General features: G+C 40.8%; 12 protein-coding genes across 12 annotated transcripts; all 12 read left to right on the top strand.

Annotated features, from left to right (window-relative positions):
• Nucleotides 1-276: 276 nt before the first annotated feature.
• On the top strand, nucleotides 277-1,182 carry LSM04_003021 (uncharacterized protein; the record flags this gene model as incomplete). The annotated part of the gene is made up of 1 exon (XM_067338785.1): nucleotides 277-1,182. One exon carries the CDS (start codon nucleotides 277-279, stop codon nucleotides 1,180-1,182), a length of 906 nt encoding a protein of 301 aa, XP_067188652.1.
• A 299-nt stretch (nucleotides 1,183-1,481) lies between these two features.
• Nucleotides 1,482-2,240, top strand: LSM04_000937 (N-acetylglucosaminyl phosphatidylinositol deacetylase-related; the record flags this gene model as incomplete). Its single annotated transcript, XM_067338784.1, has 1 exon — nucleotides 1,482-2,240. One exon carries the CDS (start codon nucleotides 1,482-1,484, stop codon nucleotides 2,238-2,240), a length of 759 nt encoding a protein of 252 aa, XP_067188616.1.
• A 212-nt stretch (nucleotides 2,241-2,452) lies between these two features.
• Nucleotides 2,453-3,238, top strand: LSM04_000546 (Helix-hairpin-helix motif; the record flags this gene model as incomplete). Its single annotated transcript, XM_067338783.1, has 1 exon — nucleotides 2,453-3,238. One exon carries the CDS (start codon nucleotides 2,453-2,455, stop codon nucleotides 3,236-3,238), a length of 786 nt encoding a protein of 261 aa, XP_067188604.1.
• Nucleotides 3,239-3,473: 235 nt separating this feature from the next.
• Nucleotides 3,474-3,848, top strand: LSM04_003996 (RNA recognition motif domain; the record flags this gene model as incomplete). The annotated part of the gene is made up of 1 exon (XM_067338782.1): nucleotides 3,474-3,848. The coding sequence occupies one exon, from the start codon at nucleotides 3,474-3,476 to the stop codon at nucleotides 3,846-3,848; it is 375 nt and encodes a 124-aa protein (XP_067188668.1).
• A 689-nt stretch (nucleotides 3,849-4,537) lies between these two features.
• LSM04_007267 (Helicase-associated domain) lies at nucleotides 4,538-8,416 on the top strand (the record flags this gene model as incomplete). Its single annotated transcript, XM_067338781.1, has 1 exon — nucleotides 4,538-8,416. The coding sequence occupies one exon, from the start codon at nucleotides 4,538-4,540 to the stop codon at nucleotides 8,414-8,416; it is 3,879 nt and encodes a 1,292-aa protein (XP_067188744.1).
• A 471-nt stretch (nucleotides 8,417-8,887) lies between these two features.
• Nucleotides 8,888-9,544, top strand: LSM04_000585 (RNA recognition motif domain; the record flags this gene model as incomplete). Its single annotated transcript, XM_067338780.1, has 1 exon — nucleotides 8,888-9,544. The coding sequence occupies one exon, from the start codon at nucleotides 8,888-8,890 to the stop codon at nucleotides 9,542-9,544; it is 657 nt and encodes a 218-aa protein (XP_067188607.1).
• A 2,489-nt stretch (nucleotides 9,545-12,033) lies between these two features.
• On the top strand, nucleotides 12,034-12,960 carry LSM04_009480 (RNA recognition motif domain; the record flags this gene model as incomplete). Its single annotated transcript, XM_067338779.1, has 1 exon — nucleotides 12,034-12,960. One exon carries the CDS (start codon nucleotides 12,034-12,036, stop codon nucleotides 12,958-12,960), a length of 927 nt encoding a protein of 308 aa, XP_067188798.1.
• Nucleotides 12,961-15,461: 2,501 nt separating this feature from the next.
• On the top strand, nucleotides 15,462-17,249 carry LSM04_001201 (EF-hand domain; the record flags this gene model as incomplete). The annotated part of the gene is made up of 1 exon (XM_067338778.1): nucleotides 15,462-17,249. One exon carries the CDS (start codon nucleotides 15,462-15,464, stop codon nucleotides 17,247-17,249), a length of 1,788 nt encoding a protein of 595 aa, XP_067188624.1.
• A 636-nt stretch (nucleotides 17,250-17,885) lies between these two features.
• LSM04_006959 (uncharacterized protein) lies at nucleotides 17,886-18,491 on the top strand (the record flags this gene model as incomplete). Its single annotated transcript, XM_067338776.1, has 1 exon — nucleotides 17,886-18,491. One exon carries the CDS (start codon nucleotides 17,886-17,888, stop codon nucleotides 18,489-18,491), a length of 606 nt encoding a protein of 201 aa, XP_067188739.1.
• A 432-nt stretch (nucleotides 18,492-18,923) lies between these two features.
• LSM04_009342 (uncharacterized protein) lies at nucleotides 18,924-19,703 on the top strand (the record flags this gene model as incomplete). The annotated part of the gene is made up of 1 exon (XM_067338775.1): nucleotides 18,924-19,703. The coding sequence occupies one exon, from the start codon at nucleotides 18,924-18,926 to the stop codon at nucleotides 19,701-19,703; it is 780 nt and encodes a 259-aa protein (XP_067188791.1).
• A 133-nt stretch (nucleotides 19,704-19,836) lies between these two features.
• Nucleotides 19,837-21,867, top strand: LSM04_000473 (uncharacterized protein; the record flags this gene model as incomplete). Its single annotated transcript, XM_067338774.1, has 1 exon — nucleotides 19,837-21,867. One exon carries the CDS (start codon nucleotides 19,837-19,839, stop codon nucleotides 21,865-21,867), a length of 2,031 nt encoding a protein of 676 aa, XP_067188603.1.
• Nucleotides 21,868-22,352: 485 nt separating this feature from the next.
• LSM04_003281 (Kinesin motor domain) lies at nucleotides 22,353-25,139 on the top strand (the record flags this gene model as incomplete). Its single annotated transcript, XM_067338773.1, has 1 exon — nucleotides 22,353-25,139. The coding sequence occupies one exon, from the start codon at nucleotides 22,353-22,355 to the stop codon at nucleotides 25,137-25,139; it is 2,787 nt and encodes a 928-aa protein (XP_067188656.1).
• Between the last annotated feature and the right edge of the window lie 646 nt (nucleotides 25,140-25,785).

Here is a 25,785-nt window from a genome sequence, read left to right as displayed (position 1 = left end):
TCATGGATAGAAGACACCAGAAGCAACCAAAGATTGTAATTATTTATTGAGTCTCAACTTGTTTCATCTTCGTTCTTTTTCTCCTAAGATAACTAATATGTCGTACAAAAGAAATTTCCCACTATATATATATATATATATATATTTGTTTTTCTTTTTTTTTTCTCTCTTGATGTTTTTTTTTTATTTTTGTTGCAGACCCTTTTCTCACTTTTTACTTATTGCTTGTCACTTTTCTCTTTTGCTTTTATTTATTTTTATTTTTTTTAAGAAGCAATGAGTTCTAAAAGGACACCTGCCCGTGGCGCCTCCACCGCTATGCTCCCAGCATTGCACAACAAACGGGACGAGGGTGATTGGAAAAGCAATATGAAGTTTTTCAGGGAAGAAGTCCAGCGACTAAAGGAAGAGGGCGATAGTCTAAGGTCAACCAACAATGATCTGACGTTGCTTCTGCATAGGGTTTCCGAAAAAATGGAATTACTGAGTGACGAGCATCAGTTTTCTCTTCGCGTCACACTAACAGTATTGGATGAAGAGCGACAAAAAGTGATAAATGCCGAGAAGGAAAAAGAAGAATTGCTGCAAAAGCTAAGAGAAACTGAAGAAAGGTGTGCCTTACAGGGAATTGAAATAAGTCGACTTGCTGCAGTTATAGAGGAAGAGCAATCTAAAAATAGTTCTATTTTGATGCTACAAGAGAAGTTACTGGCGGAGAAGGATGCCAAGTTTCAGTTGGAGCTTGACCTTCGGGATAAACGTCTAGAGGAAATAAAGCACCACCTGAGGCAAAAAGTCGAAGGACACGAGGCGACGCTTGTCGCCAACAATAAATTAGCAGAAGAAGAGAGACTTCAATGGGAAAAACAACAAACAGCCTACGAGGAGGAGATATCCCGTCTTCAACGCCAGGTAAAAAGAAGAGGACGTGCACATCGCCAATCACCAGAACCAGAAACAGAAACAGAAAATACTGATATTCAGGTCGAGGTCGAGAAACCTTTCTGTTCGCCTGTATCCTTTTCTGAAGTTGTCAATCAAGCGGTCACAAGAAACGCCTCTAAGAAGAGTCGATTAGAGGCAGCTCGGCAACAACGAAGAGTTTTTGAACGACGTAGAGAGAATGTTACACTTATTTCGCTTACCAAGCTGAATGACCTTAAAGAAAACCTCCGTCTCTAGAGTACTTTCTTTTTCCTTTTTTATTGTTAGATGCAATGTTTTTTACTCCACCGTTTTTTTTTTTTTTGTTGTTGCTTACCTCTCCTATAAGCGTTGTGCCTTCACAGAGACAGATTAGTAAAATGTTTCCCCCATCTGTGTTAATCAGTGATGTGAATTATGATATTTGAGGTGATTTTCTATTCAATATATTCTATAGTTATTTATTATTTATTTATTTTTGCTTTTTAAATTTCTTTCTTGATATCTCCCTCTCTCCCTGTAATATATTAGAGGTATTGAAGAATAGAATAAAAAAAATGTTTAGTTTTCCTGTGGTTACTGCTATTGTGTTGATCATAGCAGTTTTCATACAGTGGCAGAGAAAAACAGCCGCAAGTCATCCACGGGTTCTTGGAGATGTTCTCTTTGTCTTTGCCCACCCAGATGACGAGGCTATGTTCTTTTCCCCTATGCTTGAATATTTGAGACGCAATGGTGTGAAGGTGCATTTTCTTTGTCTTTCAAATGGAAACTTTGAAGGTCTTGGTGCTGCTCGCGAAAAAGAGCTTCAACTTAGTGCCCAATGCTTCGGAGTTCACAGAAACAATGTCAGAATTGTCAATCATCCACTGTTACAAGATGGAATGAATAAATATTGGGATGCTGATCTCATTCGTCAAGAAGTGGTTTCCTATCTCGAGAAGGCAAAAAATGTTCGTACAGTTGTTACTTTTGATAAAAAGGGAGTATCATCACATCCAAACCACATAGCCGTGTATAATGGTGTTGCCTCAGTAAAGGAAAATATGCCTCCTGGAATAGTGTTTCTAAGTTTATATACTAGAAACTTGTTGGGGAAATATAGTGGAATGTTAGCTGCTGTTAAGTATGTATTTTTTTCCCCCTTGGAAGAAGGTCACCATCGGTTTGTTATCCTTATTCCTCCTGCATCCTTACTTGCGAGTCTTCGTGCAATGAGAATGCACAAGACACAATTAGTTTGGTTTCGCTATCTCTTTCTTCTGTTTTCTTCCTACACATATATCAACGAGATGGAAGAGCTAAAAGGAAACTAAATTATTATCTTTCTAAATATTGGAGTGTTAATTATCATTATCATTATTATTATTAAGGGTGAACGTGTAAGTAGCATCATCCGCATCGTGATGTACTGAGTAGACAAATATTTTGATAAATCGCTGGTTTTATTTAAAAAAATCTGTATACTTTATTATTATCATTTATTTATTTATTTCTTTTTACGTTTAAGGTGTCCAGGAGAGTGGGAATGAAGAAAAGTGGATTCAAACCGCCACCTAACTGGGTCAAGTTGTATGCGAAGGTGAAGGGAATTCGAAAGGAACTCGTGGCTCCAGTAGACACAGTGGGGTGCTCAAAACTCTTCGATAACTCCGCATCAATTGAAACGAAAAGATATCATATTCTGCTGGCTTTGATGCTCAGCGCTCAGACAAAGGACCATGTTACTGCAGCAGCAATGCATTCGCTTATTCAACACGGCTGTACACCGGAGGCAATATCAGAAATGTCTGAAAAAAAACTTGATGGATTCATCTCCAAAGTGGGGTTTCATAACATGAAGGCAAAACATATTAAAGAGGCAACTGACAAAATACTTAAACTGCACCATGGTGAAGTGCCTCGGTCGTATGATGACCTTATTGCTCTACCAGGTATTGGCCCCAAGATGGCATTTCTTTTCCTTCAAGAAGCTGATGGTGTGATACTTGGTATAGGTGTGGATACTCATGTTCATCGCATAGCGCAGCGATTTCAGTGGGTGCCACCGACAGTGAAAACTCCAGAAGACACACGTAAAATTCTTGAATCATGGCTTCCTCAAGAGTATTGGGGTGAGATAAATGGATTATTGGTGGGGTTAGGTCAAACTATATGTTCTCCACGTTTTCCCCGTTGCTTAGAGTGCCCAGCGAACACATTGTGCCCAAATGCCTTTAAAGAAGTCAAAGAGAGTGAAAAACGTGAGAGGATGATTGATATTGAAGACGTTGCTACATTGCGAAAAACAGGCAAGCGCCGTACACATCGCTGATGTCTTTCTCATCCTATAACCCAATATATATATATATATATCTATATATATCCTTTTTTCATTGGAAGGGAATGTTTATGTTATCATAGAGAGAAGGATATAATGGCTAGAATATTATTTATAACCTTTGCTTTTTTGATATTTACCTTTGATTGATATTAATGGATAAAAGGGAAGCAAGACAAGAAAAACAAAAAAAGGAAGAAAAAAAGACAAACAAGTACCACAAGAGAAAATGTCCTTCGAGTCTCCGTATAACCGCAATGTGTACATTGCCAGTCTTCCGGCAAATTACACTGATGAGGAGCTCCGTGCTTTGTTCTCACCCTATGGAAAGATTCTCTCTACGGCTCTTGTGAGGGACAAGAACACAGGACTATGTAAGGGTTACGCCTTTGTTCTCATGGAAAGATATCAAGATGCGTACAATGCTGTTATTGCTCTTCAGGGTCACAGTATTGCTAATGTCCGTGTACAAGTGCGACTGGCCCGAGCAGAAGCATCCGCAAAAAAGGTATATCCTCTTCTTTGTCAGCAGGCGATGATTTGCGATGTCGCACCTTCAGCACTTGTTTTCGTGTATCCGCAGCCCTTTGTCATGACTCAATGAGTAAGGGACTGCAAGAATCACGCAATGCTTCTATTAAATATCACTTTGCTTTCATGTGATTCTGCTTTTTGTTTCATTTTTATCTTTTTATGATATTTAAATTATTTACAAACTTACAAAATCCAACTTCTTTAAAAACAACAGCCAACATTACCAACGTTCAACGGTAATTGCAAATACAGAGTGTAAAAACAATGTCTTTGTGTAGCCGATAGCTTTTTTATTGATTTTACGTTCTCTCTGAGGAGACGGCATAGGGGGAAAAAAAAAATACACTACTAACAAAAAACAATGAGAAAATATGGGTAGGGGAAAAGCAGGTAGATACCAAACTATAACAAGATAACCTTATAGGATCAGGAAAAAAAAAGAAATGCACCAAAAAGTGATTTGTGTGTGATAAAATGAAAAGGAAAGAAATAAAATTATTTATTATTATTATTATTATTATTATTATTATTATTATTATTATTATTATTATTATTAGTAGTAGTAGTAGTAGTAGTAGTAGTAGTAGTAGTAGTAGTAGTAGTATTGTGGTTATTTTCATTTCTCCTTTTGTCTGAAATTCTTTCCTCACACACTTATTATATCCTTGCTTTCTGCTCTTTTATTTTTTTTTTCTTTTCCTTTTTCTCTTGCCTGTTGCTATAACTTTACTTGTGCATTTGACCAGAGTTCTCACACGTATGGGCCCAAACCGGCAACGTAAGGCGAGGGATTCCGTTCGCGGCAGGGGGCGGGGTGGACGTGGACGTGGACGTGGGGCCCCGTCGCAGTTGATACCACCTTCCATGCTTTCTCGTGCCGGAAAAGAAATGATAATTGACGTTCTTCACCACGCAGCGACTGGAGGGGCAGTTCCAGTTCCCGAGAAGCACTTTGATCCGAACTCAGGCTCAGGCATAACATTTCAACGTAACTCACCATTAACACCTTTAGAAATTTTACAGAGGCTGTACGAAGGACTCGGGTTCCCACCAGATCTCGTCACACAGTATTTGACAGAATCAGTAGAGGAGTCTAAAATGCCATCCTTTAATTCCATAACAGAGTTGCTTCTCGAAGATGGTTCCTATCAGTCGTTTTTAGTTAACAGCTGCTTTGAACTATTTTCTTATATGCTTTGGTACAGCCGTGATGAAGTGGAGGTGAAGGTGACAGCTGAGGAAGGTGACCTTATACTTGAAGAAGAACTTGAGACGATACGATGTTTGTTTGAAGAAAGTTTTTTAGGCCTAAAGAATTTTGATGATAATGACCTCAACGATCGTGAGCTTTTGTTTTCCTTTCGTATGGAGAGTGGAAAAGATGTGGTAGTTTGTGTTCGAATTCCAGACCACTATCCTGCTGATCCTCCTCTTATTTTTATTCAACCTCGTAGACGACAGGAGAGAGGACTTCCACTTTTGTCTGTTCTTTCTCTAGACACAAAAGAATTATCTGCAATTGCACGTCGATCTGTCTTTGATGCTTCTATTGAAGCAATAAATGGACTCATAGGTGAAGGTTGTCTGGTGGTCTTGCTTTCTTCTATTCACGGAACTATATCATCTATTAATGACTTATCCAAGCCTACTATAGCGGTAAATTCTGTGTCAGAACAGCAAGACGTTAGTGAAGAAAAATCTGTTATGAAGGCACAGAGAGAGGCCTTTGCAGGTGTTCTAACCGCTGCTCAAGGAACTTCTTCATCCTCTGATGGAGAATCTCTCTTAACATCTTCTATGCCAGAGAAAGTTGAGTTTAACACAGTAAATTGTACTGAACAAGAAAAAGATCATGTTAGACTGGAATATTTAAGAAGTAACAAAGAACTAGATGTTCAACTCATGAATGAGTGGGAAACTCTCAAAAACAGAGGAACAATGAAAAACTCTCGGGAACAATTACCTGCCTTTAAAGTTCGTGAAGAACTTCGTAAAGCAATTTCAAATAATCAAATTCTTGTCATTGGAGGTGAAACAGGAAGTGGTAAGACTACACAAATACCGCAATTTTTGTATGAATTTATGTGTGAGGAAGGTAGGGGAAGTTCAGCAAATATATTGTGTACTCAACCAAGGAGACTAGCTGCAGTGTCTGTGGCTCTTCGAGTTGCTGAAGAGCGTGATGAAGCAGTAGGTGGTGTGGTTGGTTATACAATTCGCCTGGAAAATTGTGTATCACGACGTACACAAATTACATACTGTACCACAGGTATCGTTTTGCGACGTCTTCAGGTGGAAAAATTTTTAGGAAGTGTCAGCCATATAGTTGTAGATGAAATCCATGAACGTGGAGTAGACACAGATTTCTTGCTTATTTTGATTCGTGACCTTATTAAGCGGCGTAAAGATCTTAAAGTTGTTCTCATGAGTGCAACAATGGATTCTGAGTTATTCGCACGATATTTTGGAGGAGCTCCTGTTATTTCAATTCGAGGTCGTACTTACCCTGTAGAGGTATTTCATTTAGAAGATATTATTCCTATGGTAGGTTATACCCTTGAAGATGGATCTCCATACGCAAAATGGGATGTGAGAAAGGAGGAACGTCGTCGTAATACACGAAAAAATGCAATAAATATCAATCTTGAAGAAGTTGAGGATGTGTTAGAGATGGATGCCCAAGATCGAATTCTTGTTAACCAATTAAATGCATCGCCTAAGACTACTGAAATAATATCTAGGATGAACCTTGATATCATAAACTATGAACTTATTGAGTATATAGTTTTGTATATTGATGAGGTTATGAAAGTGGATGGTGCAATTTTAATTTTTCTTCCTGGAATGGCGGAAATGATGCGTTGTATGGATCAATTAAAGTTAAACCCTAAATTAAATAAAACTTGTTTGATCTATAACCTTCATAGTTCTTTGGGTTCTTCAGAGCAGCAGGGTGTATTTAAGCGTCCACCAAAAGGAAAACGAAAAGTAGTTATTGGAACAAATATTATGGAGACGTCTATCACTATTGACGATGCAGTATTCGTTATTGATAGTGGTAAAGCCAAAGAAAATCGTTACGATGCTAGAAGGAGTTTGTCCCAGTTAGTAACAGTAAATGTTTCAAAGGCGAATTGCCGTCAACGTCAGGGTCGTGCTGGTCGCGTAAAAGAGGGATTTTGCTTTCGATTATTTAGTACTGCTCAATTTGAGGCACTTGAGGATCATCAACTATGTGAAATGCATCGTGTTCCTCTTGAAAGTCTTGTCTTGCAAATTTACTCACTTAATTTGGGAGACGAAGTGGAATATCTTCAAAAAGCTCTTTCACCACCTGAGGAACGTGCAGTGCGAAGTAGTGTTAAGGCTTTAACAACTATTGGTGCATTAACGCTAGACAAACGCTTGACATCTCTTGGACTTCACTTGGCGAACCTACCATTGGATGTGCGTATAGGAAAAATGATTATTCATGGAGCAATTTTGCACTGTGTAGACCCAGTCTTGACGATAGCAGCATGTTTGGCTGTAAGAAGTCCTTTTTTATCTTCAATGGAATATCAGGTTGAGGTTGAGGGAATTCGAAGAGCACTTGCTGGAGAACATATGTCAGATCATTTAGTGTCATGGTTTGCATATGCCCACTGGCTTGCGACACAACACAAAGAAGGTTCTGCCGCTGCGAAGCAAAATTGTAATAGGTATTACCTTTCTCTAGCGACATTGAAGCAAATTCAAGCTACTAAGCAACAATATGAGAGGTATTTATTTGAGGCTGGATTTATTGAGGAGAAACCTCAACGATCATCGCATGGTCGTTTTCTTTATGATCCTGTTGTAACACTTGAGGATTGTGTATATGAGTCTGGTGGGGTACGCTTTAATGAGAATTCTGGTAGCATAAAGTGCATTCTTTCATGTATTGTTGCTGGTCTTTACCCGAATGTGGCTCAAGTGAAACCGAACACTCACAAAAAGAGTTCTGGTATAGTGAATCTCACGACCTTTGATGGATCTGATGTTTTGATTCATCCATCTAGTGTTATTGGGAAGGAAAAGCACTTCACCTCCCCCCTTCTTGTATATGTGGACAAGGTCAAGACGTCTGCCACCTTTTTGCGGGATGTGTCAGTGGTGTCGCCCCTTCACATCATTCTCTTCAGTGGTGGAGGCCTCGAGTACCTGCCGGCGCACGGCGAGTTGGTGGTGGACTCGGCGGCCGCCTTCACGTGCCCGCGGGAGGACGCGCTGCTGCTGCGGCACCTGAAGGACCAACTCGACTCGGCCCTCCGCGTGCGGATCAACGACCCGGCAGGGGGAGCCGCGGCCGGCGCGGTGGTCCTGCGGGCGATCCTCCGCCTCCTCCGCGACGGACCGCCGGCCGCCGTCACTGTCGTGGACCCCCGCCGGCGGATCGCCTCCCGCCCGCCCCCCACCGCCCCCCTCGCCCCACCGGATACCCCAGCCGCCCCCGCACAGGGAAGGCGGACCTGCTTCTTCTGCAGCAGCGAGGAGCACGTTGAGCGGGCATGCCCGCGGAAAACAGCCGCAATGAAGGGAGGCCCAACAACACGCTGCTTCGTCTGCGGCGAGTGGCATCACCCAACAGAATGCACTTGCGTTGCCACCATTTCATAAAAAAAGAAGAAAGGATGAACAGAGTCAGAAGTGCTGAAACCACCAAGGTGCAAAACAGAAGGAGAGAAATATATATATATATATATATATAACTGTGAAAGAATAATGCCTTGAAGTGGGATGTGTTAATTTCTTTATACACTATTATTATTAGTATTATTATTATTATTATTATTTGTTGTTGTTGTTTTCCGTTTTTGGTTCCTTTGGTTTGACTGTTTCACTACTACATTCCTGTTTTTGATTTTCTTTCATTCTTTTTTTTTTAATATCTTTACTAGAATTGACAAGTAAGTCAGGTGAGCAACGAAGCAGTTTTGCATTGTTTTATTATTATTATTATTATTATTATTATTATTATTATTATTATTATTATTATTATTATTATTATTATTATTATTAATCGCTTTAAAGAAAAGCGAAATTTGAAAAGTTTATATATACATTTTTTTAAAGTGATTTCGCTACATTATGGAGAGTAAAGCAACAGTGGATCCATCAGAGTTTGGACGTAATGTATATGTGGCCAGTCTTCCTATTAGTTTCGATGATGAACAGTTATTTAGTCTTTTTGCGCCATATGGTTCTATTAGCTCTGCAAGGATTATGCGAAAAAAAGGAACGCGAGAGTCAAAAGGATACGGCTTTGTTTTGTACAAAAATCCACGTTCTGCTGAACTGGCCATATCAAGTCTTGTTGGGCATGTAATAGATGGAAACAAAATACAGGTCCGCCTAGCACATCCCGATGCTTCCATTGCATATACAGGTCATAGAGGATCGAAAAGTAATACCTCTACACCAGGCAACCGTACTTTGCAGGTATCAGGATCTTCACCCCAACCACCCTCACCGACATCAACACCGTCTCACACGATGCTATCGCAGTGTACAGATCCTTCTATGATGATGGCCGCATACCCTCTCTCCGCGATTTACCCAACGATGTACCCACCTGTCATTTCTTCTATTATGAGCAACTCCTCAGCATCTGCTGTGCCTAGTGTTTATCCACCTCAAGTAATGTTAGTTCCCCAATTTAATTCAACTATGCAGCAGATGACAACCCAGCCAACATTTTACATGGTGGTTCCGGAAAATGGAACATCAAACCCTGCTCTCGTGTAATAAAAATTATATGAATTACTCTGTTTTTATGTACTTTTTATGTATTTATGTGTATATGCGTATGTAAATCTATGTATACCTTCAGTAGAAGGTTGTAAAGATTTTCCTCCTTTTTTTTCATTTTCTTACATATCACGTTAAAAAGGAAATGACACTGGTTAATCAATAAAGAAGTGTATTTCCTTTTTTTTCTTGTAAGAAAACGATTGACCTAAACTGGAACCCCTCATTATCTCACCATTACAATTTGAGTGAAGGTTGTAAAGAAAAAAAAAGAAAGGAACAGGAAAACATGAAATAAAGAGGCGCGAGAATAATAAGTACTTGCAGACCAGCGAGGACACCAAAGACAAGAAAATAAGAGGGAAATTGAAGCAAAATATAGCCATGAATTTCCTCTTATTTCTTTATGTCTCTTTATTACATGTTTTTGAGTGACTTCTTCTTTTTCTTTTTTAAATGCTTGTTTTGCTTCTATATACATCATACATATACACCCCTACCCTTCCCACACAAGCACATACATACACACACGCTCTCTCCCTTTTTTTTAAATTCCCGCTCACCGAAAAATGGGTTGAATCAATGTTTTCCTCTTTTTTTACGCAGGCGCACTATTTGTGGATCTGATGTCATCGCCAAATGACTGAATCTTCGTTCTTTGTTTTAAGGGCTAACTAGCGGTTAAAAAAATAGAAAAAAAAACGATATTCAGTGTTGTTGTTGTAAGATTATGAATAAAAGGATGGCATTGATCTTTCTGATAAGACGAAAACGCATGTCTTTACTTTTAATCTTTAATTCCTCAGGAGTCAAAGAGAAAAAAAAAACATATTGAGTCACAAGAGAACAGAAAAAAAAAGAGGGGAACAAAGTTTAGTACACGTATTAACACACGCATGACCCGTGGTGTTTGTGATTATGGACAAATAGATTATCTGCGTGCATATAAGATGAACTAAACGAATAATTTGTGATGTTTCATTTTTTTTTTTTTCTGTTTCACCATTTTCTTTCAAGTTCTTTTTTTTTTTCTTCGCATGGTTTCGGTGGAACAGTCAGTGGAGAACAATGTAAAGTTCTGTGTTAAGACAGAGAATAAACACCACGTTTGAGTGGGGAGTTAATGCTTTTTTTTTCCCCTCTCTGGGCGTCTTGTGTGCATCCGTCTTCCATATATAAGGTGCACCTCATGCACACCGTCAAAAAAAAAAGAAAAAGGTGAATAGAAATCAAATAACAAAAACAAGATCAACAAAGGTGGAACAAAAGCAACTTATAAAAGAGAAAAGAAATACATTAAAAAAACGTAAGAAGAAAAGTAAAGAAAATGAAAGAAAAAGGCAATAATCATTTCATGCTATTTTCAGCAGAAAAAAAAAATGCTGCTAATTGAATCCCTTATATTTTGCATGTGATTTATGCTTCTCTTTTAAATATTGTCCGTCTGTTTTTTTTTTTTTTTTTGTTTTTTTATGCTACACAGCCTCGTATTACCTCCCATTGTAACTTACCATGGTACAACATGAAGTCATTTTTTAATTTTCGAATTTTATACCTCATTTGTACGTTCTCACTTTTTTGCTTCATACTTTTCTTCTCATGCCCCCTTTTTACCCCACTAGGGTTGGCGAGAAATGGAACTTTTCTCAAAGAAAAAAAAAGAGAATCGAAATACTCTTTACGATGCTTGACAATTTAATTAGACATTTCTGTGCTACAGCAGAGCGTCAGCATGTCATATGACCCCTTCAAATAATCGTTTTGAGAATTCTGAAGGGATGATAGAAGAGTAAAAGAGTACATTAATGTTATTGTTCTTTATCACTATCTTCAGCCATGCCAAAATGTTGTTCTCTGAGTCATAATGTTTTCCAATAGGAAAAAAAAATTAAGGCAGCGAAGTGAAGAAGTACTCGAGGGTTGTGCTTGTTATAAACATATATATGTCTATATATGTATGTATATATATATATATATATATATATATATATGTATTTATTTATTTATTTATTTAATTTATATTTATATTTATATTTATATTTATGTTTATACTTATATTGTCCTAGATTATATTATATTATATCACGGGGATGGACGCACGAGCGTTCCCTTCTTTTTTTCTCTACCTTTTATCCTTCCCACTTTTTTTTCTTTTTCATTCCTTGTTACCTTTTGGTTTCGTCGTCTTCTTTGTACGAGGTGCCAAGCACAGAAGTGCAATAATATGTTGAGAAAGAAATGTAGTCGATGACACCTGAAAAGAAAGAGGGGACGGAAGAGAATGCTTTCAATAAAACCTTACTCTTTATGTACAATTGGATGAACACTGGGTTAGTGCAAAAAGGTGTTTTATTGATTGAAAGAAAATCCCGTGTGCTATTTTATAGACTCTTATTTATGAAAAAACGCATGATTTTTTTTTTTAGAAAATATAACACTCCTTACTGTTATTTCTTTTTTCCCATTACGATAATAGTATGTTTCAAATGCAGCATCAAACTACAAGCTATCAATTGCCTGCTATAATGGAAACATGCGGCGTTGCTCAAACGCTGGATCCATGGAAGCTCCCCGGCAATGGTGATATGAACAATATACTCGGTTCTCTCGCCGTGCAGCTCGGGATGGAGAGCCTGCACATCTCTGGAAGTAGCAGCACGAACAAGAGTAGCAACAGCAGCAGTGCCAGCACCAGCATCGGCACCACAAGTAACAGCAGCAGCAGAGATACAACGCCTATGGTGCTGCAGCCCAGTTGCATAAGCGGAAACGGTGTCTCTCCCGCTTTTAACGGTGATGCATACTCCCATGAAGAAGTTTCGACCTATGGAAGAAATATCTACGTGGCAAGTCTTCCAGAGGATATAACCGATGAGAAGTTAAGGGAACTTTTCGCTCCTTTTGGTAAAATTATATCGGCAAAGGCGATGCCCCATAAACCCACCTCTTCTTGTCGTGGATACGGATTTGTTCTTTTTGAAAGACAGGAAGACGCTGCGCGTGCTCAAATTGAAATGATTGGACGTATTGTTGGTGGCAATAAAATTCAAGTGCGTCAAGCCCGTCCGAATGCCTGTCGACAAATTCTCACCGACAGAAATTCGGATCAATCCGGCCAGTGGCTGTCCACCGCCTCTCACACCCCGCCACGTCCTGCACTTGCCGCCACACCGCAGACTCTTCTCTCTGTTTCAACTGGGACTGGACAGAAGTACACCACATTTTCTTCTTCACGAATGGAGATCCGGCAGCCGCCTTTTTTGCCGAATCCCATCGCCTTTCAAGGGTCATTTCTCATACAGGGCCAACGACAACAACAACAACAACAACAAGAACAACAGCCTGTGTTGTATATGGTGATACCAGTGACGACCTCTGGTGGTTTTGAAACAGGGTGTTGTCAAAACTACTAAAGAAAAAGGGAAATCGGGATGACATCGGACCTTTAGTTTCCTTACAAAAGAAGGGAAAAAAGACATAACTACTCCTAAATAAGTGAATAGATAGCAACTCACATATCTGCGTACCGCTTGGTTCCTATAATAATAAGATTAATAATAATAATAATAATAATAATAATAATAATAATAATAATAATAATAGGGGAGTGTAGATTGAAGGGCGTGTTGACCTGATGTTTCTTTTTTTTTTTTTCTCCCTTCTTGTTTGCCAAACTCTCTTTTCCCCAAGGCTTTCTTTTGACTTTTCCTAACTTTTTAAGTGACATTTTTAATTTTTTTTACACGGTCTTTTTTTCTCGCTTATTTCCTTATTATTATTGTTATTATTATTATTATTGTTATTATTATTCGCTTTACTGTGTATTTTATTTTTCCCTTTTCCATTTTCCCTTTTCCCTGTGTATATTGATTTTTCCTTTTTTTTGTTCCTGAATACTCTTGTTTCTTTAGATTTGTGTGTGTGTGTGAAAGAAAGATCCCGTCAAAATTGGGTTTAACGATGTTGGATTGTGTCCTTCTTGTAGGTGCGCGAAGACACACACACTCAGACACCTCAGCGATAAAATTTACGAACTCACTTCGTGCTGTAACGAATCCAGCGGGGGTATGAAGTAAGAGGAAGAAAAAAGAGAAAAGAATAGAAAATAACATGAAAATGAGTATGTGTTTTCAGGAATGAGTGGACTGAGTGAAAGGGAAAGAAAAAGAACAAATGGAAATCAGGTTATACAACAGTTGAAGAAAAAAAAAATCATAAAAATTAACGAGTTCATGAGTACCGGAGCTCTGACCCTGACGAAAGTGGGGTTTGCAAAGAGGTCGTTTTTTTTTTTATATTCTTGATTCTTCATTTGTTTTTTTTTTCTTTCGACCTGGACCATTTCTTGTCTTTCTTCGTAGAGTCATAAAACTCCCTTTCTTTGTGTGTGTTTTTGTCTTACATCCTTTATTCCTATTTACCTCTTGCTTGCCGGGCATTCCCCGCCCGTGTAATTGGTTTACCTTCTTAAGACGTTTTTTTTTTTTCGTTTCGCAGTACACTGAGAGATAGGCACTAATCTTCTGTTCTTGATTTTCATGATATTGTTGGTGCCCGCTTTTCCATGGCTTCCCTTTATGCTTCTTTTTTTTTCTCTCCTTCTATCACGGATTCTTTTTTTTTTTTCTCGGACACGGTGGCATGTGCCTGTTCCTGTGTTTGTGTTGCAATTATTTAAAAAGTTGTGGCAAATAGACGAGGACGGGGACACTTTAACGTGGCTGCGTGCGAGTGTCTTTCACACCATCAGGTGTTATTTACGAGTGAAGGAGAGGAACGATCAACCGTGCAAGTGCGTGTTTTTCCCCCCACCAATGCCTTCTGCGAGGCACTCTTGCTCATGTAGTTTGACAAGAAAAAGAAGAGTATGGGTGAAAATAGAAACTGTTCGCAGTCAAAGAACTTCTAACTATCCCCTCTCAACGTTTATTTCTTGTATGAAAGATGGGTTGTTGTTATTATTTTTTTTTTTTGGTTGTGTGTCTTGATTACCATGAAATTTTTTTTTCTCCCTATTTATTGTTTTCTTTCTTCTATCTTATTGACCAGTATCTTTTGGGGGAGGGGGAATGTGCGAGAATACTATTCCAAAATTTTGTTTCGTTTTTTATTCCACGTTTACTTCTCTTCGCCCACGGGCTCGCTTGAAACACTCATTGTATTATTGTTGTTGTTATTTATTATTATTATTATTATTATTATTATTATTATTATTATTATTATTATTATTATTATTATTATTATTATTACGTGTGATGGCTTCTTCCACCCGTCATCCACAAAAAAAAAAAAATAAGATGGTTCTTGTGGAGACATTTTAGCGCCATAATGCACCGCATTTTCCGTTTTCATTTTCCCATTTTTCCCTTCTGTTTATATTTTTTTTCGCTTCAGCCTTTTTTTTTTTTTTACCCACCCCTGAATTCAAGGATCCAGTGAATTAAGGCGTATCATCTACCCTTTCTTCGTTGAGCATACGGAGATGAATTTCTCACCGTAGGCGAAGGGGGAGGGAAACGAAAAAATATATACAAATTTGGTCGTCATCGTATGAGTTCTTTTTATTGATTCTATTTTGTTTTCTGTTTTGCTCTAGCTTTCTTTTTTTTCTGGGTGCATATTCTTAGTGGCCATATCTGCCGAGTCTTTTTTTTTTTGTCTACGCCTTTTGTAGTGTAGATTGATCTTTTTTTTTCTTCTGTTACGGATACTTTTTCCTCCATCAATTTTTTTTTTATTTTCTTCGTTTTGCTTCTTATCATGCAATAATTTTTGTACAGCGTCTGTTGTCACCAGCAAAAGCAAATCAAATTTAATAGAATTAAGGGTTAAAATAACATACAACAAAACATTACAGCTTTTAATAGAGAAAACTATAAAAAAAAAGAACCGAAAACCTGCAAAGAAGAGAAGTATGTTTTTCGTTCAGGTAGCCGCCGACATCTTCAACAACAAAGTTAATTTTGAGCTTAGCTTTCCACACAGGCCAACAATACTTGAGGTGACCCGAGCCACAGAAGCCGCATTCTCGAATGAGATTGCCCTTCGTCGCCCAGAGAATGTCCCCCCACACAACTTTCACGTCGCCAAAATAAAGGTATACGATGAGGAGAAAAGTAAATGGGTGGATTTGGTTTCAGAAGGACAGTTGCTTGACTACTGCCAACTATACGCATTCCAGCCAGAGAACCCGTGGCATAAGGAAAGCCAAAAGGAGATTCCGGCTGCAGTAAAACCACCAACCTCTGCGCAGCGTTACCCAGTGAATAATTCTAATGCTGGTGCAGTTGTAACGGCCGCAACCCCATCAACAGCAGCACGCGGTGCTACAAATGGTGGATCAGCACAAGGAGCACTTGCACCTTACACTGGTAGCCGTACACCAGGAGGTCAGCGCGGTGAGCCACAATCTGGTCGTCGTGCATCAATTCAGACGAACACATCTGGTGCACTTATTCCCAAGGTGCCCGTTGAAGCTACACAGGAGGAAAAGGTACGCATTTTATTTGCAGAATTGGATGTTAAGGGTAACCGAGTGTTAGAGCTAGAGGACTTTAAACATGGTTTCCGCACGTTTAACCTTGACTTCTCAGCCGCTACAGTGGAAGACCTCTTTGAGAAGGCAGACACAAACCGCGATGGAACGATATCCTTCTCGGAGTTTGAGCGCTTTGCTCGCCTCTACCCAATCATGAGTGATTGTTTGTACTTCCGCTCCAAGGCATTCTGGGATGAGGAGCAGCTTAAGCGTGAGATAGAAGCTGAGCGGCTTGCGGTGAGGCAGGCGGAGCAGGCGGTTGAGGCAGCACGTAAAGCTGTGGAGGATGCGGAGCAGGATGTTGACGCCTCGAAGGCTGCCGTTATCGCTGCAGAGGCGGACCTGAAGGACCGCACTGATCGCCTCCGCGATCTCACGCGAGATATGGATAACGCAAAGCGTGAAAAGGAGCGTGCGATACGCGAGAAAAAGGAGCGTGAGAAGGAACTGTTGGACGTGAAGGAACGCGAGAAGGAACTGCGGAAAGCCGCCCAGGAGGTTGCCCGCGATGCGGAGAAATTAGAGCGGCGGGCGGCCGCACTTGACGGCGAGGCCGCAGGCGCCGACGATAAAGTCCGGCAGTTGGAAAAGGCACTCGACGAGGCACGACGCGCCGCCGAACGCGCCCGACAGGCCGCCGAACAGGCCGCCCGGGACGCCGCCGTGGGAAAGGAACGGGCCCGCGACGCCACAAAAGACGCCGACGAGGCTGCGCGGGATGTGCCACGCGCGGAGGACGCCGTGAGGGCCGCCGAGCGCAACGTTGCCGCTGCCGACCACAACGCCCGAGAATTGGAGGGAATGGGTCGTGATTTCTCTCGCGAGGCGGAGGAAGCCGCCCTGCGGCGCGACCAAAGTGAAAGGGCAGTGGAGGAAGCTAAAGGACGCCTCCGCGCAAAGGAGCATCAACTGGATGATGTCAAACATCAGGTGGGTGAAAGAGAACAGGCGGCCAGACAGAAGGAAGCGGAACTGGATGAACAGAGAAAACAACGCGAGCTCGTTTCCCAGCACGAGCGTGCACTAATAGAACAGGAATTGCGTCTGCGCGAGCAGCGCGATAGTTTGGAGGAGCGGGAGACCAAACTTATGTCGGAGGCAAGCAGTTTTTTGGGTAACCTTCGTACACACTTACAGGGTGGACGCTCTTATTCACGTGATTGATGCTTGGGTGGGGGGAGGGAGAGGTTAGGGTAGAAGGATGAAGGTGAGGAAATATGAGCCTGTATTTCTTCACTTTGTGGTAGTATTGCAATGTAGTAGTTCACTCTGTAAACCTCACACGAGGTTGCACTTTTTGTTATGACCATTACACTACCATTATTATTTATCGGGGGTATGGCTACCCACAATTTCCGGATTGGATATGTTTTTTCTTTTTGTACCTTTATCATTTCTGCCGGACTGTAGTAAACAAGCCAATAGAAAAAAAAGCCCCCAATACCACCACCACTACTACAAGTACAACAGGAACATCAGAAAGAAAGGAATGTTGAGGTTGTTAGAACGACGGCTGGTTGCTCTTCCCCACAATCACTGGGACATCTTTTATTTTAGTTTTTACGCTGTATCTCTTGTCTTTTTTATTTCTTTTTTTTTTCTTTTTCTCTCTTGAGCTTGTTGGCAATGTGCCGCTCTCACCACGGATTTACGCGCAATGCTTCGTTGACTGACTTAAACGTTTTGTACCATCTTCCTATTTTTGTTTTCTCTTTTTCTTTCTTGATTTTGTTTGATATATGGTCCAAGACGTGGTGTAAAAAAAAAACATAGGGACAAATTGTCTCTTTATTTCAATAAATGTTACGGTTTGCACGCGCGGGCTTTCTTGTTGGTAGTGCAACTTCTGTTCCTGCTTCTGGTATTCAGCGCCGTGGAATAAGAAAAGATGAACCATTGAATCTATCGCCGCAGTCAGCGCAAGTTCTTCATAGTCTTTACCGTCGCCTGCGCAAGGAGGGGGAGAGTAGGGATATGATGGAGCGGGCACTTTCGGTTCACTCATTGGAGGTTAGTATTAAGTTGGGGCTTCGCCTTCTGCACTACCACACAATGCTAGTAAATACTGATAGGGAAGCTCGTGAAGTGGCATCATGGCGTCTTTTACGGCGAATTCGTATAGCAGCTGTTCGGCGCTACTTTGCTTGGCGTATCTTCATTATTCGTCTTAGGCTGCACAGCACTGCCGCTATTAGCGATGCTTTGGTGTATTCACTTTTTCTGGTCACTTGTTTTATGCTATACCAAATTTATAGGGTATGTCGCATAGGTGTGTCACGGGCTGAGGAACGCTACAAAACACTAGCAATTCCTATTAAACAGACATTTGATGCTCTTGAGTTGGCACAACAGCGAAGATTGGAACTGCGACGAGAAATGGAAGAAGATCTTGTACGACAAAGGTAATTTACAACAACAAAAGAAGCAAAAAAAGAGAATAAAAGATAGACAAGGATATTGGTAGAGAGAAAGAGAGAGGGAGGAAAATGGCCACAGGAATATATATATATATATATATATATATATATATATATATAATTCTTTTTTTCCTTTCAGTGCTCTCTCATTTTCTCCTTCTCTTTACTTTGAAGTAAATGTGTCCTTCAGGTCTGTGGGGTCTTTCTCGGAGGTCTTTCTTCATTTTTTTTTTGAAGTGAAACAACACCTCTACTATTGACAATGACTCAATCTTATTATTATTATTATTATTATTATTATTATTATTATTATTATTATTATTATTATTTGTTCTGGTTCGGATTCTTTTCTTCTTTCTTTCTATGCCTTTTTTTCGCTCGAACGTCCCTTACGAATTTGGAAAGACCTGAACAGGGACAAATGAACGACCCTGATCTTGACACTGATGATTTGGTTGCAAGAGCTGTCGACTCAGCAGTGTATCGTCAACAGCGAGGAAGGAGATGTAATCGGGTCCAGGATAGAGTGGCTTTAACCGACCATCCTGTTAGGGGTGATGATAAAGACTTATTTCGGGATTCTCGCACTATATCCTTGAACCAGTTGCTCCAAGAGGAACCACTACTACCACTAAAAGGTGAATTTACACCGCTGTCAACAACAAATATGCCTAGCTTGGATAATGATGACGAAGAGCTAACAGCACTGCAGCGACTCGTTGTTACACACCACACCTCCCACACTAGTAATCGTGACGCCACGAACGACAGTAGTAGATGTCACCTTTCATTACCACCGCGAACCGAGTTAAATTCATCGAACACTGGTTTCAAGGAAAGTGTTTCCCATTACCAAGAAGACACAAAAATGAATGATCCTGATCGTCTTTCCAGACGTAAGGCTCAAAGCATAGAGCAACAGTACGATACAAGTAATACCAAAAGATCTGTTGAGTCTCAAGAACAACAGCAGAAACCGTTCCCAAAAGATCTTGAGGCTTCCGTTTTACTATTGGCTAGAATTATTCGTAAACTTGAGATGCATCGCTTTGGACACTCTGCAGCGTTTTTTTTCCAAATTGCTGGAGCAAGTTTAGATTGGGGAAAGGAAAAAGAAGAAAAACACAAAAAACATAAAAGAAGACGTGCTCAATCTGTGTCTAACTCTTTATGCATCTTTATGCAGATTTATCTCTTCTAGGAATGACAAGATGAGTGAACGAAGTCCCTAGAAAAGAAAATACTGCTTTGTGTGTTTGGTGAGTATCACCTTTTAGCTTGTGTTCTTTCTTTTTTTTTATTTTCCTTTGCTTTGCCGTAAGACTAGAGTGGTGATGGTAGAAACTGTAGCGTCTGATAGCGATGTGGTGTCTTTTCTTCACCACGCGGGAGAGCGCTACAAGGAACATCGCGAGTTGTTACGCCGCCAGCAGCTGGAGAATGAGAAGAAGGCATGTACCTTTAAACCACGTGTCTCAGCGTATGCAGAGAACATGAATCGACGCTCCACCACCCGTCGCAGCGAAGCGATTGAGAAGCGGCTGCACGAGTTGCACGCCAAACAACAGCAGTCTATTGAGGAGCGACGGGCGCGGAGTCGTGAGCGGCTGGAGGCGCAGTTGGCGGAGGAGTTGCGCCCGCCGAGTGTGACGGCGCGGGGACGGGCATTGCGGGGCCGCGACCCGGCGGATGTGACGCGCCGATGGCTGCAGCAACGGGAGGCGAAGTTTGAGCGGCTGCGGGAGGAGGCGCTGCGACGCGATTTAGACAACATGCGGCCCACGCCCCACATCTCACAGTACGCCCAGGGGCGGGCAGTTGCAGAGCGGCGACAGGGTCAGCGCATTGAGGATTACCTCCTGGAGAAGGAAGAGGAAAAGCGTGAGCGCATGTATTGGTTGGTGGAACAGAGTGCAGGTCTAAACAGTAGTTATAGTGAATCCTCATTTTCTAGTGGTTATTTTGAGACATCGGAGGTAATGCAGCATAGAACGCCTTTCACACCACATATAACGGAGTACGCCAAACGATTGCAACGTCCTGGTAATGTGGTGGAGCGCTTATTCACCGAAAACTCGGGTGGTGCACAAGTATCCCAGGATGATGTGTGCACATTTGCCCCACGCGTAGCACCAGCATCGAGGAAGATGTTCAAAAACTATTACAAAGACCCAAATGCACCGGTACATGAAAGATTGTTTCGAAATGAAGGCCCCGATTCCATTAAGGAAAAAAAAAGAAAAAATCTAGAAGACGCGGGAAAGGAATTAACAGGTATTCCGCGCATCAGTGAGACATCACGTCTTATCATAGAGCGGAAGAGAGCTGAGGAAAAAAGGGAAGCCGTCCTACAGCAGAGCTCAACAAATAGTTTATACTCTAATACCAAAGATATATTGGGAGGTAATAGTAAGAAGGGACACTCCCATGAGATAAAGAAAGATGGAAAAAAGTACGAGGATGAGTATACATTTCAGCCATGCATTAACAACACCTCCAAAAAGATGTGGGAACGTCAATTACAGTTGCTGCAGGAGGATGGGTATGCACGAACGCCAGCAGAAGCACGTGAACTTCTCTGGCGTCGCTCACAAAAACGGATGGAGGAAGAGAAACGGAGACGGCGGGAAATGGCAGCTGCTAGAGAAATGGCGGAATGTACTTTTAACCCAAGGATTGGCCGATCACCGGAACGTCGGGTAGATCGTGAGTTATCTGTACTAGAGCGTAATGCAAGGTGGATGCAGCAGCGGGAACGACGACTTTATCATGCTAGACAGGAGTTAGAGCGTTCACAGTTGTCTGAGTGCTCTTTTCATCCGGCGGTTGATCCCGTGTACCCATTACCTGCACACAGTGCCGATGATATTTCTGGTTATAAGGCACACATTATACGACAGGAAGAGTCACGACGCCGTAAACAGGAGGCAGAGGAGTGGTGGCGGCCAAAAGTACACCATACTAGTCGGGATTCCCCTTACAAAACTGAGAGTTTGGGACGATTTAGATCAACACCGCAGCTCAACCAACAGCAGAAGCAAAAGCATCAGAGATGGCGGCATGATCAGGATCAGGATCATCAAAGTGACGTCATCACACCCACGTCAAGAAGGCAATCACAAAGAAGGGATTCTAGCTTGTTATCGTCACGACGAAATATTAGCGACTCGTCATCAGATACAGACCTTACACAGTTTGTTGTATACCAGCCCCCTACTCGTCTAAGCTCAGTTTCATTGCGATCCCCAATGTCACCGGCAGAGTATAGCGACACTGGTGCAATGGTGCAAGGTGTTAAGCCGAGCCCTGTTGATTTTATTATAAATCATCACCGTGCAATCGTCGAGTCTGTGCGACACCGCTGATTTGCATACTAGAAAAAAAAGGGGGAGTTGAAATGGGAGATGTATCGCTTTTTTGTTCCTTTTGGCCTTGCTCTTATTATTCTTGTTCACGTTTTTTTTTTTTTTGGTTTTTAGTCTATTTTTCATTATCTTTTTTTATTTTTCTCCTACTTTTCCTCTTTTTGTGTTCATTCTGCAGTTGGTATGAGAGACTCTTAATTTCACTGTTATAGTTGTTCACTTCCATCTCCATCTTTATCTTGCCACCATCTCTCTTTCTCTTGTGCTGTCTGCTTTATTTAAACTTACCTTTCTGTTGATTCAGATAAATTGTTTTTTTTTTTTTTTTGTATTATTATTGTATTCTTTTTTTTTTTTTGATTTATTTGTGAAACCGGTTCTTTTTTCTGTCTTTCATAACATGTATAATACATGAAATTTTCGTATTCTCCCCAAGGGCAGTACTTTGGTGCATATACCTGAAGCACATATTTAAAAGTGTGAAAATGGAAAATATTCAAGTCCTGGTACGAGTCCGTCCATTCTTGCCTGCTGAGGAACCACAACCATGCTTGACAGTGAGGGGGCGCCAAATTAGTGTTGGAGATGAGCGTCAGTTTGCATTTGATAATATATTTGACATGGAAGTAAATTCAAAGACAGTGAATGACGCTATTGCCGGGCCACTTGTGGATGCATTTGTGAAGGGTTACACTGTTTCCACCATCGCATATGGGCAAACAGGTGCTGGTAAGACTTATACAATGTCTAGCCTATCATCAGATGTCATCCGACGTGTGTATGATCTTTTGAAAGTGAATTCCGTTACAACCAATTCAAGTGTAAGAGTGGATTCTGGGACTACTAACTCTACTACTGATACTAATGCTGATGGTGATGTTAATGTCAATATCAATTCCCCCTCAGTGAACCAGAAACCTGAGTTTCGTTTCTCTGCTGTTGAGGTGTACAATGAACACGTTAGCGATCTTATAGCTTCGATTACAGCGGCATCACAGCCTTCAATTTCTCTTGTAAATCCCTCTGTAGGTCCATCATTGCCGTTGCGCGAGGATTCACGTTGTGGGGTGTATATTCAAGGACTTACTGAAGTGACTGTGGACAGTGAGGAGGAACTACTTGCGTGGTTTGAAAAATCTACTGCTAACCGTCGAACAGCTTCTACATTAATGAATACTACAAGTTCCCGTTCACATTGCCTTCTCACTGTAACTCTTACCCACAATGGGATTGTGTCGCGGTTTGGACTGGTAGACCTTGCAGGGAGTGAACGTATCAAAAAAGCATATGGACGACGACTTACAACAGGAGGTATAGATGACGTAGATGATGAACGCGTAGCAGCGCGCAGCACAGAAATTGCATCAAGAATGCGTGAAGGTATCAATATTAATAGTGGTCTCCTCGCACTTGGAAACGTTATTGTGGCCCTTTGCGAAAGGAAATCACATGTACCATATCGAACCTCTAAGTTAACACGGTTATTACAGCCAATGTTGAGTGGAAATTCTAAAACTACCATGATTGCCTGCGTTTCACCATGTGTTTCATCTTTTGAAGAAACACTCAATACACTTAAATATGCTGACCGAGCTAAATCTATCCGTACTACTCCATTTCAAGTGGCAACTAGTTACAGTACATTAGAGGATGCAGAGAAAACTATCTTGTGGCTTCGAAAACAGTTAGAAGATGCACATGAACAAATTCACTATCACCAAACACTGTCATCTTATACATTTTCCACAAATGATAAATCTCGATTGGAAGAGATTGAAGTATTACTTGCACGTGAGCGAAGTTTGACTACCCGACTTCAAGAGGATCTCTTTAACGCTGAGTACACAGCAATGGTTGAAGTGGAAAAGCGTAAAAGTTTGGAAAAACGTCTAGAGGCTCTTGAGTTGGGACAACATAACAATATTGACATAGTAGAATCGGATGTCACAAAACAGGTAGAGGATATCACTTTTTTAAGTGAAGGTTCTTCTGAAGTGAAGCGATCACTTCTAGTTAAATTAGAAGCAGAACGTGATGAATTACAGGCTTTGAAGGAGGAAAAGGAAGCTGTTACTGCTCGACTAGCAAGACTTGGTGAGACAGTGTCTTCACGAGGACATGTCATTGATGACTCCATGCAGGAAGAGCTTTCTCGAGAAATTGAGTCGAAAGAGCGTTTAATCTATCAGTTACTACAACAAAATGAAGAGGCTGCACAGGCACTAGAATATTCTAAGCAACGACAAGAGGAAATGATGAGTGTCAAAGGCCGATTAGAGGAGGAGTTAGCCCGTGCAGAGGCTAAACTAGAGACGACTGAAATGGAACGAAATTGCAAAGAGGAAGAACGACGGAAGTTGCAGGCACATTACCAACAACGACTACGCAAGGCGGAGGAAAAAGTTGCGGAGTATCGACGGAAAGTTCTGGAGGCTAAAATTCTTGTTAATGCACGTGAATCAAATGCTGAAACGATTAAGCAGCTACAGGCGCATGTATTAGAAATGAATGATGAACTTAATAGACAGCGCCTTGCTGTGCGGGAGGGTCAACAACGAGTTCAAAAAATGACACTTTCTCACGCGCATGAAGTGAATCAACTGCACAAGCAAATGCGTGAGTCTGAAGCACAAGTGGCACGACTGCAAGTGCAACTGCAAAAGAAGGAACGTGAGATTGCACGGGTTAAAAATAGTGTTACAGCTGTGAGTAATCGCCGTCATCCTGTATCGCATCATATTGCTGTACCAAATAATGACACTTCAACTGGTCGAGCGGATGACTTACAGAAACATATTAATGTGGAATTAATGTCACTTGCAAATCTTGAAAAGGAAATTGACGAACTCACAGAAGATCGTGATGGGTTAAGGAAGGCTTTGGCGCAGGCACAGAAGCATACAGGAGGTATACCTAATTGGAAAAAGGCATTAAAAGGATTTACTCTGCGTCTACAACATATAAATGATGTTCTGCAATCAGACAATCTTGAAGAGGAGCAGGAGTCTCAATACATGGACGAAAAATCTGATATTCGAGGAAAGCTTTCCCAATTGAAGTCGTTAGAACCTATATTCGCACAAGCATCTAAACAGCTCTCAGAATTAGATGATAACATTGATACTCTTCAAGAGGCGCGTAAGTATCATTTGCGACGGGTGCGTCGTCTTCAAAATGAAGCTTCTACATCTGTAGAGGGGACTGTTAGAGCGGTGGACCTACTGCGGCGCGGAATGGGAAACAACACCGCTCCAGTGAAGAGACGTGGATAATTATGATGATGATGATGATTAATATTATTATTATTATTATTATTATTATTATTATCATTATTATTATTATTATTATTATTATTATTATTATTATTATTATGAATGATATGCGATTTTTCAGGAAATTTTTCGAAGGAATTTTTGCTTTTCTTTTCTTCTTTTTTTCTCTTTTCTATTTCCTACTGCTCTTTTTCTTCTTTTATGGGTTGACTGTTTCTCTTTTTTGATACATTCCTGCAGTCGCCTGTTGTTGTTGTTTTTTTTTTTTTTACTACTTAACATTGTTGTTTATCACTTGGATCCCCCTGTGTATATCTTCCTTTTGGCGTCGAACTTTATTTTATTTTTATTTTTTTACCTTTATTTAACCAAAATATCTGTTTCGACTCATGTCTGTAGTCATGCAGAAATATTTGTGAATGTGAGTGCGTTTATTTTCGTTTTGTGGCTATGCGCTGGTGTTGTTCTTCATTGACTCGTATTTCCTATGTGGTTTGTATACTTTAGGGTCCACACTACTAGTTCTCTTTCATTCCGTGCATGTGTTTGTGTTAAATTTTTCCCGTCATGCACCCTTTTTTCTCTCCTTTCTGTTATTTCAATTATGTAGACCTTACTATTTACTGAGCAATCAACACGACTGACA

Source organism: Trypanosoma melophagium, assembly GCF_022059095.1.
Source record: "Trypanosoma melophagium isolate St. Kilda chromosome Unknown ctg35segment0, whole genome shotgun sequence".
NCBI classification, from domain to species: Eukaryota; Euglenozoa; class Kinetoplastea; order Trypanosomatida; family Trypanosomatidae; genus Trypanosoma; species Trypanosoma melophagium.
Note: the sequence above shows the minus strand (reverse complement) of the source record. Positions and strands in the feature narration are given on the sequence as shown.